This window comes from Struthio camelus, chromosome 2, assembly GCF_040807025.1.
Source record: "Struthio camelus isolate bStrCam1 chromosome 2, bStrCam1.hap1, whole genome shotgun sequence".
NCBI lineage: Eukaryota > Metazoa > Chordata > Aves > Struthioniformes > Struthionidae > Struthio > Struthio camelus.
The window spans coordinates 131896331-131909002 of record NC_090943.1 but is presented as its reverse complement, the minus strand read 5'-3'; the positions used below and the strand labels follow the sequence as shown (position 1 = coordinate 131909002).

The 12672-nt window shown below is 37.8% G+C and overlaps 1 protein-coding gene across 2 annotated transcripts in view; it reads left to right on the top strand.

Moving 5' to 3' along the window:
- PREX2 (phosphatidylinositol-3,4,5-trisphosphate dependent Rac exchange factor 2) overlaps window positions 1-12672 on the top strand; it is a 187571-nt gene that overhangs the window by 23290 nt on the left and 151609 nt on the right. The window contains exon 1 of one of the 2 annotated variants that reach the window (XM_068932559.1): window positions 10038-10092. The exons of the other annotated variant lie outside the window; for it this stretch is intronic. Coding sequence (XP_068788660.1) covers window positions 10069-10092 — 24 coding nt within the window. The 5' untranslated portion in view covers window positions 10038-10068. Of the gene's footprint in view, window positions 1-10037; window positions 10093-12672 lie in introns of those variants that run through there. 2 annotated transcript variants of the gene reach the window in all.

Here is a 12672-nt window from a genome sequence, read left to right as displayed (position 1 = left end):
GCAGCAGGGTACAGAAACCAGCTCTCTCATGAGAAATCTAACCATCTCTGGGGTCAGCAGGAACTTGCAGAAAGTATGCAGAGAGGTCAAAGATCGGTTTAGGGGCCTATTCATCAAGCGAATTCCTCCCAAGGGCTGCCTCGCTATTGGTTCCCCAGTTGATTTAGAAAGCAGGAGGGAAAGCAGCAGGATGGAAAGCGCAGCTGAGATCTCTCAAGCGAGCGCATTGATGGGACTGAATGCCTTTCTGGGTCATGTTCATTTCACGAGCAAGCAGTTGATTCCCCGGTCTCCCTAGCAAAGGAAATGGTGACGGCCCCAGCTGGGGGGAGGAGGAGGAGACACGGGGGAGGAGGGAATGTGGCTCACGCCGTTTCATTCACAAGCACCAGGATGGCAGAGGGCCCAGACTCTTCATAGAAGTCCTGCACAGCAGCTTTCAGTCTAAATTCATGCCACTGATTAGATGCAAAAGTTTCTTTTCATTCATAGCAGCCAGTTCGTTCCAGTGAGCAGAGAAACATAACATAAAACACAGAAAACACATGGAGCGGTTGCCAATTTCTGGGCAGATTAGAACCTTTTTTTCTGTACTTGAAGTATGCTTCCCATGTAGATTTTCCCTAATCATGATTTGTTTTCAAAGTTAAACACAATAGCATAGGGAACTCTAGTAAGCATTTGGTATGCTTTGAAACTTTGCTGCCTAGCTAATTAACGTGATTTCAGTTTGGAGGAGGGGTGGTGGTGGTGCTTGCGGTGGTGGTGCTGTAAAGAGAAAAGCTCCACGGAGAATTCAGAATAAAGCTGTAATAATCAGTGTGATTGGTTGTATTCAGCTTTTGTCTTCTTAAACCTTGAAAACTGTGCACACACGTTTTTACGCATACTGTTTTTGTGTATGTCTCGTAATTAGAATTGCATAATTTTTAATTTGTGTGTTTTCAAGTTATGTTAATGAATGAAAACTGTCTCAATGGAACACAAACTGTTTTCTTGTAAGGACAAAGAATTTTGTGGGCAGTTGAAAAATTTTACAAAAAAAAAAGGAAATTTATTAGCTAATAGTGCTCTAAAGATAAAACTAGTCTGTTCCAGAATGAATGTGCTTACCAGCTCTTGAAATATGTAGAGTAAATCATCCTCTACCTTACTACAATGGCTTTGCTGAATTAGAATAGATCTGCAGAGATAGAAATGTAAGCAGAATTTGTCCATGTTGATACTGAAATGCCTGAGTCTTTCTCTAGTTTTGTGGCTGTTCTCCATGATGAATGTGATGTATACAGTCAGGTTTGGGTTCGTTTAGGTCTCAGGCATTTTGTAAAATGAAATAAAATCAGAATAGATTCTTTTTTTTTGTGTGCAACGGAAGGAGTCTGGACTACAGTTTCAAGAGCATGTCTGTCCTATCGATTGGTAGGTAAAGGGCTGTAAGAGTCCTTCCAAACAGCATGGCCAAAGAGATTCAAGTTGTGATACAGTTATGACTTCAATGCCTGAAAAAAGTAACTATTTTAAGAAATTAAACATGATGATGGATCAGAATAAAAGATCTTAGTAATCCAAATTCATAGGATGAGCTAAATACTATGGCGGTCATTCTTCACTAGATCTGAACAGAATAAAAGGATGTTTGTTTATTACTACCATCCAAGAACATTTTTCTTCCCCTCTGTTGCACTAAGCCGTCTGCAGTTTCTTAAAATGGTCAAAAAGGAAATAAATGTCTTCATAACTGAAGTATTTGTGTAGCCATGTTTTGGTTAGTCCTTAAACATATGCCATTGTGCTAAAGCACGATTGAGAGGCAGTAGTTAGATTATTTGCACACAAGAGAAAAAACGCTCAGGAAAAAGGTCCCCCCTAAGTGTGTATGAAAACGAAACAATGCTTATGACAGTGTTCTGGTTGATGATGATTAGACTAATATTTTTGCCTTATTTTTCCAATGGTAAGAAGTGCTCTCATTGTTAGTGGAGCCCCAATTAAAAATAATTAAGCTTCAGCATTTTCCTTTCTGAGATATAATTTGTGCTGCAATGATTCTGCAATGAAGTGTAGAGTATTAATTGGATAGGAGTTTTTGCTTTTTAGATGTGTTGCATTAAACAGGTCTCCAACATGTTAATGCATTTAAATGCAATATATGATACCTCAGATTCCACAAATCGTGAATGGAAAGTTGAAGATTCAACAACGATATGTATTGAATTGATGAAGCTTGGTGTATCAATGAAGCTATTTAAATTATTTAACCCTCTGAAATCCAAGAGGCACTTGCCGAATTTCACCATCCTTTGTACCGTCAAAAATAAAGGGTCCATAAAACTAGTTTTTGGAGGATTTTTCCACTGTTTCGTTACACTTGGTGTATTACTTCCTTTGTTTCATTTACACATTAGACATGTATAAATTTACAGTAAAAGAAGACAGATTCTAATCCTACATTATTTTTTCTAGTGATACTCTGAAAAGGTAAAACTCATTCTTTAAGCTCTGCACAGATTAGCTGGCTTCTTATTTACATAAAGAGAAACAAAAACTTCTCTGTCTTCAATATTTGTAAATGTTTTCACCCTCTCATTTATTCAATGGAGTACCCAAGAGTTTGAGCAGAATATGTTTTTTATTCTTGATAGTGATGATGTGTTTTTTTTACTTATTTTATGAAAGGAATACTGTAATTCACTAAATTTAGTTTCATTGCTTCTAAGTGAAGCCTAGGGTTTTTCGAAGACAAAGAGAATTTGCAGACCATATCCCCTGAAATCCAGTATGAATTAGAGATGAAATCCAATTAGATGTCTGATATTCCTAACAGTAAGACTTTCAAATATTTGCACAGTAGCTGAAGAAAGTTGTTAATAAATGACTCCAGTGCAGAGTTCCCATGCTCTTATGGTTGATGTGATTAGGAGAGCAGTCTGCTCCTGATATCCATGCTCTTTGCAAGCACCAAATGTCAGGGGCCTGAGATGCAGGGTTCGTGGTAATGGTATTTCCAGACGAAAAAGAAAAAAAGAGCACCCCAAAACCCCAGTTATTTTTCTATCAACCTTCTCCACAGCACCATAAACACCTATGAAAATGGAGGAAAAGCTAAGAATACCATAATAATTAAAAGCAAAATAAAATTTCAGGAGGTTACAATGATTTTTAAACCAGGCATCACTTGGTGTCACCATGTTAGGTTGCTCTTACAAGTAGTTCAACTGTAGAAGACTGTGGAAAGATATAGTTGTGATATCCAGATAACATTATGCTTATCCTGTACTGATTCAGTGCAATGACAGTATGGTTATGATTAAAGTTTTAAAGTTTTACAGTTTTGTTTGTTTGTTTGTTTTTTGCTTTGAGTTAGTTCAAAACAATAACCTCTGCTACTTGTCATAATAGTGGTACAAAGCAAAGTTTTATAATTGTTGGAGTGCCTTTTTTTGGGCTTAGGATGTTTTTCTACATCACTTTTTTGTGTTAGGTGACACTTTAATCAGAGAGGTAAAAACCAAGAGGAATCTTGAATCTTCCGATTTTGAGGGTTTAAAACAATGCACGTAGGTAAATTTATTTCCTTAATGTAATATTCTAATTGATTCAGTTCCTTGAAAAGAAAGTCAAAGAAAGGGATTTGAATTTTTATTTCAAAGATCAATTTATGCTATGGTAAGTGAAAGAAAATCTGAATTTATGGTTATACTTAATCAGCTTTAGAATTTGATCGGTAGGCAGAATATTAACATTCTTAAGTAGTTATTTCTGTAACTTCTCTTACAGTGTTGTTTTTTTATTTTTTATTTTTAACTAATAGTGCTTCAAATGCTGCCATACGGTGCCTTAAATTGAGCAGTTTGTTTACTATTGCAGCCTGTTCCAGATCAGTGAAATGTGTCTATACTGGTAACATTTTTTAACTCTGAAATTTCTGGGTTATATATCGGCTTACAAATATAGCCTGATAGTCATAAACAGGTAACTGTAGATACTGCATATGTTGGTGATTTTAGGAAACTATATGAAGTGGTCTGTCTGTAGGATCTTATGTAAATTGTTCAGGCAGGGCCCACCAGTCTGCCTATGCACAGCTCCCAGAGTCCGATGGAAGCAGTTAACTGTTAGTATTAGTTTCAGGTTCATGACTGTGAGACATGTTTTTTGTAAAATCTGAATTTTTCTTGTCGCTTCTTAGTAAATAAAAAAAATGGAAGATGAAGAGCTCTCCAAGCTATGACACAAATTGTCATAGCTCAAAAACTCACTTAAAAATCTCTTCATTTCCAGATCAAACAACTTTACATAAAAGTCCATTTAAAAACATAATAATAATCTATTTGACGTCTGAAATATTACAGTTTTCTGTTGTGTGTCTCACCCAGTTCAAAGAAAAAAGTTAGCAGGTGGTGTTCTAATGCAAAGGTTAAGGAACTTCCAGGATGGGCTACTTCTGCTCTCTAATGGATGGGCACGTAAACAACAATTAAAAAAAAAAGTTTCAAAGCCCTGTCCTTCTGAAAGGCTTGGACACCAGTGGAAGTTTCATGTGTGCATCAGTTATAAAAGGTATTTGTTAAAATATTCACTGAGAATAGTAAGCATGCGCTAAAGTTTTTGGCCCTACATAAATTCTTATATTATGCATATTATGATAAGTGTCTTCCATTTATGTCCTAATTGGTGTGACTAATATTTGTCTCATGATCTTTGCCCTTTCATCCTTTCTGCAGAAAAAAATGAATGTGCGCTTGAGTGTTTTGTTTCAGGACAGTTGTTATGTCTTTTTGTTTAAATTCTTGTTGCTATGTTCTTGTTAAGGGAATACAAAATCAAAGGAATGTGTTCTGCACTTCAAGCAGAAGGTGACTAATACAGTGCTATTCCTTATTTCCTGAAGGTGTCTCAGTTGCAAACATTCACCAGTCTCCAAAATTCTTCTTTTCATATGAATTTACTAGACTCTTACTTGCAGAAAGCTGTATGGTGCCCAGAGAGTGGAAATGTCCATGATAACCATTAGTCCAAATTGGCAATCTATTATATAGTCAAGGCCCCATCCATATGTTCTCTTGAAACCATATTAAAATACTATTGAGGGCTAATATGGAGAAGGTGAATAGGTGCACTGTTTCTGGTGTATTTTGCTAAAGAGTTGTGTCTACATTCTGGTGGTGTTAGGCACTGAAGACTTCCTGTCTGGATTTATTACAGTACCATAGATCTGTTGTGGCAATACAGACCTTAATACGCATTCCAGTTGAACGTAAGTGGATTTAACAAATTATGCAGCTTTACTCCCCACAGTTTTAATCATCCTTTATGGAAACAGATCCTTTATAATTGCATCTTTTCAGAACTCACTTTTCTTTACAAAGAATGACAGCTGGTTTTATATACGTGTAAGTTGTGCTGTCCCCTTTTTCCCTTTAGTTTCTGCAGCTATGGTGTGGGGAAGAAGATACGTAATGTTGCAAGAGTGTTGTGGAAGCTCAGTGTACAGTTTGTGAAGTACTTTCATGCCACTGGATGAAAGTGCTACAGACATGCAATCACTGTTCTCCAAATACTGAGAAGCTGATGTTTTCTGCACTTCTTGTCATTGCCAATAATGAAAAAAAAAAAAGGGGGTTAGTCAGTAAGCACTGAGTATAGTGTGTGGCTAAATATGTAGCACTGAACTTAGACATAATAAACATAGAGCTCTTTTCTGTCTTTGATGGACACCTGAGAAGACTTCAAGACACTTGTGCATTGATCACACTGCCTGGACAGCAGTGCTTGGGCAGGTTGGTGTGGCAGAATGCAGCAAAAGGATCATATTCCAAACCAGCCTCCCGTTCTGTTCTCTGGGGCTATCGGTATTCTTTGGAAAACGCTGCTTGTAGTCTTAAAGTGGTTTAAGGGCTTTTTTTTTTTAAGGAGTTGGTATTTTTCTTTAAGATTTAATTTGAATATTTTATAAGACTTAGTCCAGAACTCTGCATTTCTGAGTTTGTCTGCTTACTGGAAGCATAATTGACAAATGTGTGAAAGAAGAACAATCATGAATTCCCTGATGTTGTGTCACTGGCATTGAGTATGCTCTAGCGTGGCATAGGTGAGAGTGTCCTCGACTTCATCTCAGCCAGGACTTAGTTACCAGCCTCTTAGCTCTGAGATCTCTGATGTAATGCCTCTTTTGAGGGAGGAGTTCCTCTAAAACAGAAGAAGGGTAACAGGTGGTATAAAATCATGTAATCATTAATACTAATAGCCATTACTTTGGTGCTGCTTATTTTGGCTGTTGGATGAACTGCCTGTTACTGATGATAGATTAGATACAACCTTTTCCAACAGAGTAAACTTTCAACATTTGACTTGCCATCCTTTGGCGTGTGTAGGTTTTGCCTGAGAGTTCATGTCTAAAGAAGACTACTTGGTAAGAGTGTCCATCCGTTTGAAAAATGAATGGCAGTATAGAGAGTTTGTAAAATTCATCCTGCATTTTTAATCCGGTATAACCAAGCCAAGTGCTCGGAATGATGCAAGAAGAATTTAAAACAGGTTATAATAAAATTACCGTAGCCATCTAAATCAAATTCTGAAAAAGCATTGCCATTCCGACCATGTGTGATAAAATGCTATAGGGAATAATAACCTGACAAAATTCAGCACTGGTATTTTATTTTATTTTTTGCTTAGAATAGCTGTATTTAACATCATACAGGTAGTGTACTTAGTGGTAATGATAATGTGACGTATTTAGGGAAAATATATGTCTGAATTCAGTTATTTTTCTGTGAGGTTCATCTCGTGGCATGAGTCCTACAGGAACAGTACTAAACCATTCAGGTAGAATACGTTATTCGTAAGGAAAGCCAAACAAGGGAGTGGATGTGGTATCTGCAATGTCAACAACACTACAAAATCAGAAAATAAGAACCCAGAACAGAATTTCCCCTCAATTGCTCTTTCATTTTAATCATATCCTGACTGGTTGCAACCGTAAGGCCTGCTCAAGTGAGAGTGCATTTAATCTGTTTAATGTAACAGTCCAGCGGGCATATAAGGTGGCTTGGCCAGCAAATGGTTACTCGACAAATTTGGGTATTTCAGAGTACATAACAGAAGTTTTTTATGTATCAGCCTTGGCTTCTGCCCGCCTCTCTCCTGTTTGCTTCTTTCGAAAGCTCATTCGGACTGATTGATTAGGAAGTGTTTACATTTTACGTAGAGTTAGGGGAATTCTAAAGACTTGCTGAATGGAAGCATGTTATGAGACCTTTGCAAATCAGTGTCCCACTTTGGAAGAGAAAATAAAAGTATGGAGTATTATGGCGTAAAGTTGAGTATTTACAGAATGAGTACTAGACCTGTTTTCTTGAACATAAGTAGTCACAAAGGTAGACACTTTTTTATAAAGCAAGACTAATCACTGTCACCTGTCTACATACCTGCTGTGTATGACAGCGCGTGTGCCATCTCTGGGCTTCTCTAACTGCTCTAAATCTAACTGCTAAAATTCTCTGTTGCTTTTCCTGTTTTAGTCCTTGAAAAAAGGTTGATGTCTTAGCTGCTTTTTTGGCTGAAAACATACAGTGCAACCTGCTAGCTAAGATCACATGGCCAGGAAAATTACATCATCCATTAAATCCTCTGTGCATTTGCCTGGCAATGTGAGTTTCTGCAGGGAGCTCATGTAAGAGCAGCTCTGCCTTTACTGTGGGTTCAGATTCAGTTTGGCTCCACCCTTTCTGCACATTGAGCCTTCTTTTTTTCACTTGTCCGTTAAGATTAGACAGTGATCTGCTCTGCTCTAAGTCAGTAAATTGTAAGTCTTGCCTATTTCTGAACACTTACCCCCGTTCCAGAGGGACATTGCTGTGCTGGGGCCTCCACCCTCCTTTGTTCCTTAGGTGAACTCTTGATTTTTCACAGTAGGCAGGAAATTCAGCTCTTTCCCTTTGGTCCATTTCTTTGGATGACAACAAAAAAGAAGTGTACTTGCCGACTAAAAGGATGGTTGAAAAACAATATCTGGATGTCACCCATCCCTTCAGAAAATGAGACAAGCCTTGTGACGCTTCCAGGAGGAATTCTGTGTCTGTGAACTCACTTCAACTCTCAGGATGGCATTATAGTAGATCTGGAAATTTCCACTGTCTTACATGACAGCTCTGTGCGCTACAGCCTTGCAAGATTGTCCTTAATGCCAAATGGAGGCATCTCTAGAAGGGATTTCTGTTATAAGAGATGTTAAATTTCTCTTCACTTTTCTGTGAAGTATGACCAATATGCCAGTCTGCTCAGGACTGTGGGAGGAAAGTGTACAGATATTTGTCATGTTATTGAGCTGGCTTGAAATCTTATTTCTGCTGAGTTGTCTTAGTCCTGGATGCTAGGCTTCTTTAAAGTATAAAATGTGATGTGTGCTTATTTGTGCTTTGCAGAAAATGACAGAGACTATGAAAGAGAGAAGAAAATGTTCTCTGATATGAAATGACTTTGTGAGTTCTCTCATTATAGCATATGAACTCATGTTATTCAGCTGATTATCCTGTTAGAAGGGAGTTCAGTTTTCTGTGATGACTGTTACATTTTACAAGTTGTTGCTTTAGGGTTGATCCTTGAGAGAGGGCTTACAGAATTTGCGATAGGGATTTACATTTTTCCCTGCCCCTTGTGTGGTAGAGTTAATCCCATTTTCCCAAACTTAAAGCAGAATAGCAGAGAAACATTTAAAAGATAGGAAAATATCTGTTATTTAGTGAGCAGCATCCTGTATTGATCATCGAAGAGATGTCCTTGCTGTTGTGGCAGAATGAGTTAAAATAATAGTGGCAGTACTAGGGCTGAGTCTGTGTGCTGGATTTGTGATTTTCTTCTGCACGTGATTTGTTGATCTGTTGATGGTGTAATTCTGGAGAAGTACTGTATTAACGGAAAAGGAAATTCCATAAAAAATGTTAAAAGTAGGATTAAAACATAATTCAATATCCATCAAATAGAGGCCTAATTCTAAACGTTGAATCTCTTTATTTGTTGAGCCTGTGGTGGTTTTCTCTTTAAATACCAAAGGAACGGATGAATACTCTGTTACCTAGATATTTGCTCTGAATTTGGTCAGTGAATGTCCAGTATATTTAGGATATTTTCCATATAGGTGCTTTTTTCCCCTGCCCTTCTCTAGACCAACGAATCACAGTTCTGCTTTTTAGCTCAGACTTCAGGGAGGATGTGGAGCTGTTTCTACCCTAAAAATGTCCTGTGCAACTTCTTTGGTATGGGAAAGTATACAGGCTGTGTAAGTCTGTTCGGTGTACAGGAACTTCAATGCTTGTCCTGTTGTGAGGATATGAGCAGAAAGAACAGGAACATGGACTCAAAACCCAACAAGCCAAATACGGTCAGCAAACGGGATGATATACTCACCGGAAGCTTGTAGTATTCTGCTCAAGTTACATATTCATTCATGTTCATGCATTTTGGAGCTCCACTTTTTAACAAGAACAATAAATTCAACAGTCATTACTACTGAATTACCATTTAGTTAGCTGCTGGAATTTCTTTTTTGACAAATATAATTGTTTGTGTTTTAGTTGTGTATTTTTCTAGCTAGTTTTAAGTCCCTAGCAAACTTGACTAGCCCTTAATGCCAAAATTCAGCTATAAATATTTTAAGGATGTGGGCTGTTGTTGCTACGTAATTGGCCGTACTATTTTAAGATGAAAGGTGAAGGTCAGATCTCTTGGGAATGATGTTTTTGTTTGTCTGTAGAGATAGCATCCATTCTATAAATCATTGCGCTGCAGTCTTCACAGCAGAAGAGGCTAGAAAAATATTTTAAAATGAAATTCCAGCTCTTAAAAAAAAAAAAAAAAAAAAAGCCAGTGGAAAGTTTCTGAGTCTGTGGATTTGGTAACCTTACCTCGATACTTACCCCAGTTTCTGTCACATGCAACTGCAAAAATTAAAGTCTAGCAATTAGTTAATTTTTAACAGGCAGTTTTGGGAAAAAAGATTACGCCCGAAAGATGAAGCAATCTACTTTTCTTTTAGCTTCCTCCTGACAGGATTTCCGGCTGTGTAACATAATGCCTGCTTCACTTGTGTGTGAGGTATTAATTCTTCCTCTGTTTGTGCTCCCTAATTTAAAGTGAACCTGTCTTTCCAGAAGTTTTGTTTCTTTTTCCCCCTTCTCTTCTGGTAGAATTGCAAATACTGCACATCTAGAATGGCATTAGCAGCGAATACCTTGCTTCACTGGTGCTGGTCCTTTCTGTGGAGAGGTTCTAGGGGACAAAGAAAGGTGAAGAGGATCATGTGCAGACCTGAAGTCTGTTAGACTGGATCTTGGTTTCAGCCCTGCTCCTAAAGCTGTTCCCTAGCTATAATACTGCTGCTAAAGCTGCCCTGCCTGTATTTGGAAGATATCTCCATGAACCAATATGTTCATGCAGTGCCATGTCACATATAGATTGAGAGAGCTGTATTCTGTGGTTTAAAAGGGGAAGATTGGGCTTTGTAGTGTAGGAGCAGGACCTTGCACTAATCAAGACATGAAGAGTGATGCATCACAAATCTATGTATGGTCACAGTGGCTTGTCTTGCTCAGTTGATAGGACTGGACATGGCTGACTGGCTATAAGTTCATACCTTTAGATCCAGGTGAAGCAATCTGCAGTGGTCTTTTATGGACAGGAGGAAAACTTGTAGTGACATCATTTTCTCACCCAGGGGAAGGAATGCAGTATTCCAAACTACTGAAGATGCTAGAAAACAGTGTTTATTTCTGGCTTCTTGAATTCCTGATCCCACTAACCCCATTATTGCCTTGTGTTGTTCCTAGAAGTCTGCTGTTTGGCTGCCTTTGGTTTGGGATGATTTAGAAAATTCTTCAGAGAATAGAAACAAAAAGTTCCTTCCATCTCAGTCATTGGTTCACAGCCGTTTCATGAAGCAGATAAAATCCCCCCAAAGTGTCCCATTTCCTGGGTGACCTTACATTGGAAGGCTCTGTAAGGCTTCAGTTTATTTGTGTAATCAATGTAAGTGTCTTGGTAAGCAGTGGTGTATCTTGGTAAATGCTTGGTATTCAGCACTGTCAAACTCCAGTCGAGTATGTACAGATGGCAGTTGCCACCAATATGCTCTGCTTGTACTTGCCTGCAGTTATGGTACAGGTTGCCTGGGGAGAGGGGTGATTTGCTTAACATGGGGAAAGTTGAATATCTCTTTTTTTTTTTTTCTGTTAAGTAGCACTTTTACGAGCTGTCCCTGTGGACTCTTTGGGGGTGGTAGTTGTTCAGATGCTATTTTTTACATATATAATATAAATTTAAGATATCCCCCAATCCTTTCTACTTCAAGTGAAGGATATTTTAAAGCTTTCAATTATATCCTAAAGAATTGTGCTACATTTTAGGAAAAGGTAATTATGACCTCTGTGTGCATAATGTCCTAACATTCAAACAAAAAATCTCGCCAAGGCAGCAGCTAAAATAGAACTGTGATCAGATTTTTGTCATCTGTTCCCTTATAAAAATTAATGAGAAGAACAAAACAAGTCATGCAATTTTTATGTGTTCCTGAAAAACACATGCTTCACAGAAGTTTCAGTGAAACTCTGCAGTTATTCTGGGAATTCTTCAAAGCTCAAGACAGATCGTAGATCCGCATAAGACCTGCAAACGAGAGGGGCTGTGCATGAATATGGAAAGGAGAAAGGAAAGGGCCAGTGAGAAAAGGAAGTCTGTGAGAGGGGAGGGCATTACTCCAGAATGCAGAATGCATCTAGAATGCAGGATGCAGAATCCAGAATGCATCTAGAATCCAGGCCCCTATTTCTTGAAAATAATTAGTTTATTTGGCAGTAAGGCAGTCCAGCTAGTGTGGACAGATTCAAACAGTGTGGCTTCATTCCTGCTACTATATTCTGGATGTAAATAGCCTCCTTTTACTTTTGTAAATCGTATCCTTTGTGATCATTGTACTCTTCAAGAAATGAAACCTTTGTAATGGGTGTAAACTGAGTTTAACATGTAAATATCCTGTGATATAATGAATGGTCAGCAGCTGTTTAGATGCCAGCATAAAAAAAAAAGTCAGAGAGCTAAAAAAAAAAAGTTATTAAAAGTAATCATTTTGGATAGTTATCAAGTCAGTAAAGAAATAAAAGATGGAATATCCTCTGCATTTTCACAGTTGTCGGTCATCTCATGAATCAAATATTAGCCAAAAAAAGCCTACTGTTAGTGACACCATTTCCATGAAAATTGGCTCATAACCACGTAAGCAGCTGAAAATTCACAAAGCCAGTTCATGACAGGCAGTAGGGGCATGTAAAAATCTTTCCTTTATACAAAGCTATGTGTCAGTAAAAGTAACTTAAACCTTGGTATGGTTATATTCTTTTTGGAATGGAGTTAAGACAACTATCATTAGCATCTAATCTTCAGAAGCCAATGCTTTTCTCATTTACGGATTTTCTCTATAGTTTAGTCCTGGTATGAAGTCAAAAATTTGTTTTTCAAGCCAGTCTGCATGACTTGCATTGCTATAATTAATCACGCTTTGTTCCATGGATGATACAAGGAACATTTTTTTAAACACTTAAATATTTATTCAGAAATGGGAGTTTGAAGTTCCAAAACACATAAGTATGCATAAATCAACAGCATACCACCACAATGTTTCTC